Raw genomic sequence first — 3,806 nt, forward strand, 5'->3', positions numbered from 1 at the left:
CCGCCGCCGCAGCGCGACCCCGGGCTCCGCGGGTGGGAGCGGGTGAGTCCATCGGCCCCAGGGCAGGGAGCCCGCAGCTCAGGACGCCCTGATGTCAAGACGAAAACAAGCCTTCGCTTTCTAAAGAGACCCTAATTGGGGGGGTCTCGGTGCCTGCGCTCCTCTGCAACAAGGAGGACTTGGCAAAGGTGTGCAGTGGCTTCGAAAGGGGCCCCACCCCGGCAGAAAATGGGTCTCTGAAAACAGGGCTGCTGTTCTGAGAACACTGCTCAGGATGTGCTAGGTTTGGGGCTGTTCCCCTTCAGAGGAGGAACAAAAAACAACAGAGACGGGACACCGGTGTATGGGTGAGGACAGGGCAGCTCTTGTTCTCTAACCCAACTTCCTTAAAGAACTTTGCTCTCCGTGAGCAGCAGTGGTGCTGCAGAGCAGCTTTTCTCCTCCCTGGGCAGGGGTTAACAGCCCCTCGGGAAGGGTCCTCGCACAGAGCTTGCTGACCTCTCCCCATGTGCAGGTAGGGCAGGACAGCCGGCCACCCCTTTGGGGGTTCCATTGGGTCAAGCTGTTTGTGGTTGGGTGATTTTGAAAGGGTTGAGGACAAGCTTGTGAAAGCAGTGGAGTGAAGCAGCACAGCCTCACGGATCTAAACACTGAGAGGTCAAGAGGGGAAGGTGGTTTACTTTGTATTCAAACCAACTGGTAATTGGTGGGAGCCTGCCCAGAAGGTACCATGTTTTCACCAAAGGATGCCTAAAGATCAGTATTTCCTTTTTTTGCAACTTAAGCTGGTAAAATCTATCCTTCAGCCTTTCCAGAGCTCTGCTGGATCTGAAATTAAGATAATATATTTGGTATAAAAATGCCTCTGTAAGTAATGCTTAAAAACAATGAAAGATGAGAAGACTCCTGAGGCTGAAATTGATAAAGGAGCGAAAGAGGCTCCAGCTTGTGACTCAAAAGAAACCTCAGGCCTCTTGTGGTTTGGTCTCTGGGTGTTCCCCTGCACACCTTAGCTGTACATTGATTCCACCTTAGTGCAGCTTTCCTCTGACCTGTACCATAGAAAAAAAATATTATGTATATACATATGTAGCTGTGGGCAGGCTCATCTAGCATCCTTCTTCCCCAGTGAATACACTGCTGTGGTGAGACACTGGTGCAATGGAGGGGAGACTGGCAGGCAAGCAATGAGAGAGAGCATCAAGGAGAATGGAACAACTGAAATAGAGGTATGAGGGAACTGAGAGGAAAGTGAATTAAATCACAGTTCGCCAGGGCTGTGTGCCATCAGCATTTGCTTTTTGTCAGTGGATTTAAGATGAGTAGTGCTAGAGGTGTGTCCCATCCTGCAGGGTGTGCACCTCCCGTGCCATGGGGAAGCATTCCTGGCACCTCCAGTGGGGTTAGCTCAGGATCCAGCGGCTGGCAGACAGGTGTGGGCACACCGGCCTTGGAATGAGCACTCACACAGGGACACAGCCCAAGGACCTGTCCCTGCGTGGGATGCAAGGACCAGGAGAGGGAACAAATACTCCGATTTGAGCTGGTGGGTTATATGTGTCCCCTCAGAAAAGCTCTTGGGCCCCCGGTAGGGTGAGTCTCAAGGAAATGCATAGAAAGAGTGCGAATGGACAGAAATCACAAGACACTCTGGGGACACGTGAGGACCTGGAATCTGCAAAAAACGGGCAGGAAATCCCAGTGTCTTTTTGAGAGGGGGTGGGGGAGATGGGCTGTGAGCCAAGGGACAGGGAAACAGTTACAGATCAGGTTTGCCAAGTACTCTAAAAACAAAAACTGCTTCCAGAGATTCTCAGGTGACTCATGTAGCAGGACAAAGCACAAGGTTAGATGTTAGAGGGCTTGAATACAGAGGTACACGTGTGACTGGAGCCAGCAGCTGGAAAGGTCTGCCACAAACAAGTCACATAAAAGAAGGCTGCTGGGACTGGGCTTAAACATAAAGGAGCACACTGAAACCTCAGGTGGACAAAGCACCTTCTTCTTTCAGGTTCACTCTGTCAGCCTTTCAGGGGGACCTACAAGGTAGCCTAAAAGCAAACAGAAATCCAGATTTGCTCTGATAAAGGATATGCAAAGTCCCCCAAGAGAGCTGATTGATCTGTACTGAAGTACCTATGGCTTTATATGGAATCATAGAATGTTATTTTCATCTGAGGACTAAAACAGAAGTTGAATATAAGTTACACTATCTTCCAGAAAAATAAAAAAAAATCTGCTTTTTGACTGAGGTTCACATTTCTAATACCAAGATCCCTTTCCTCCAAGGTACTTGGTGTTTGCTCTGGGTGTGCACAGGACAGGTACTTCCAGGCAGAAAGAGAGCTGATAGAGCCTGGAGCTGCTGAGCACTGCTGGTATGAAAGAACTCTTACCCATTCTGCATTTTGTCGGAGGTAGTTCTGGTATGCAGGCAACAAGCAAGTGAGCTGACATCACAGGGCAAACCCTCTGTTCACCCTGCAGCACTTTTTGATTACTTATAAACTTGAGACTGTATTTGTACAATCAAAACCAGGAACTCAAAGCCAGATGGTCCCCAGAGACTGCTCAGGTCCTGAGTGTCCCTGCCCAGTAAAACCTCTCACTTCCCTCCTCAGGGCAGCAAAGGACAGAGGAGTTCCGGAAGGTGAACGTCCTGATGACAGTTCCTGCGCTAAGGGACGGTTCTTTCACCTTAGCAGAGAGGTGAGAAGCTCAGATAAGCTCAGGCCCCTACTGTAGTATTTTTTATCCGAATGCTTGGATTCTACCAGTGCACTGTTTGGTCTCTACTGGGACTCCAGCCCAGGTAGTTGTTTCCATCTTTCCTATCAGTTTCACTTGTACATAACATAAACCCACACTTCAAGAGAAGCTTTCTCATGTAAGCAACTTAAACAGCATTGACTGTGGAAAAAAATCTGTGGGCTGCTGCCTGGAGCTAGCTTGCATGTAGGCAGTGTTTCTGGGCTTACATGCCTGTCCATGTGTCCTCCTGCTTGCTGCCTTCAGCTGGAGGCCAGTGCAGGAGATCTGACACAAGGTACCTGGTGCTGGATGGCCACACGTACAAGCTCTGGTTTGGTATAAACTCATTGTGTTGGTTATATTTGCTCAAAAATGCTGATGGGGAAACTACCAGCAGCCCACAGCTCACCTGGCTGGCTGGGCTGACCTTATCAGATGATTGCTGTCCATGAGCAGCTAGTCAGGCCAGCACAAACCCTCTCATGCACTGTGCCTCACTGGCAGTTGTGTGTCCTGCACTTCTGCCTGACTGGGAGCAGGCTTGCATTGCTGCTGGCCCAGCAGTGCCAAATTTGGGTAAGAAGAAAGGATGAGGTGCTTTAACCTCAGATGATCAGCTCATGGGTCTGCCTTGCTCTCTGGGCAGCATTGCAATCCTCCTGTACCTGGCCCGGAAGTTCAAGACTCCTGATCACTGGTACCCATCTGACCTGCAGAAAAGGGCTCGGGTTGATGAGTACTTGTCCTGGCAGCACGTCAGCATTCGTGGGAAGGCGAGCAAGCTGTTCTTGACTAAGGTAAGACCATTACATAAAAAAAATAAGTGCTAAGAGCTGTGAGTGTAACCTCCTGTGTCCAGGGCCTTTCTAAGCAAATGTAGAAGCCAGGTGACCAAAACTAGATCTGGAATTGCCTTTGGCTCCTCAGTCAAGCCCAGCCGAAGTGTCTCAAATCCTTCACGCTGCAGCCACAGCTCTGTGCACATGCTGAGGTCCAGGGCAAGCCTGTCCTGGGTGAGCAGCTAACACCAGACAGCTCATTGCCTCATGGAAAGA

At 49.9% G+C, this 3,806-nt stretch overlaps 1 protein-coding gene across 1 annotated transcript in view; it reads left to right on the forward strand.

Moving 5' to 3' along the window:
- Nucleotides 1-2,621: 2,621 nt before the first annotated feature.
- Nucleotides 2,622-3,806, forward strand: part of LOC103772951 (glutathione S-transferase theta-1-like) — a gene marked incomplete at its 5' end in the record, with an annotated part of 2,615 nt that continues 1,430 nt past the window's right edge. Inside the window, 2 exons of the mRNA XM_008940296.1 lie at nt 2,622-2,709; nt 3,398-3,548. Coding sequence (XP_008938544.1) covers nt 2,622-2,709; nt 3,398-3,548 — 239 coding nt within the window. The remainder of the gene's footprint in view (nt 2,710-3,397; nt 3,549-3,806) is intronic.

This window comes from Merops nubicus, unplaced genomic scaffold, assembly GCF_000691845.1.
Source record: "Merops nubicus isolate BGI_N331 unplaced genomic scaffold, ASM69184v1 scaffold51965, whole genome shotgun sequence".
Lineage (NCBI taxonomy): Eukaryota > Metazoa > Chordata > Aves > Coraciiformes > Meropidae > Merops > Merops nubicus.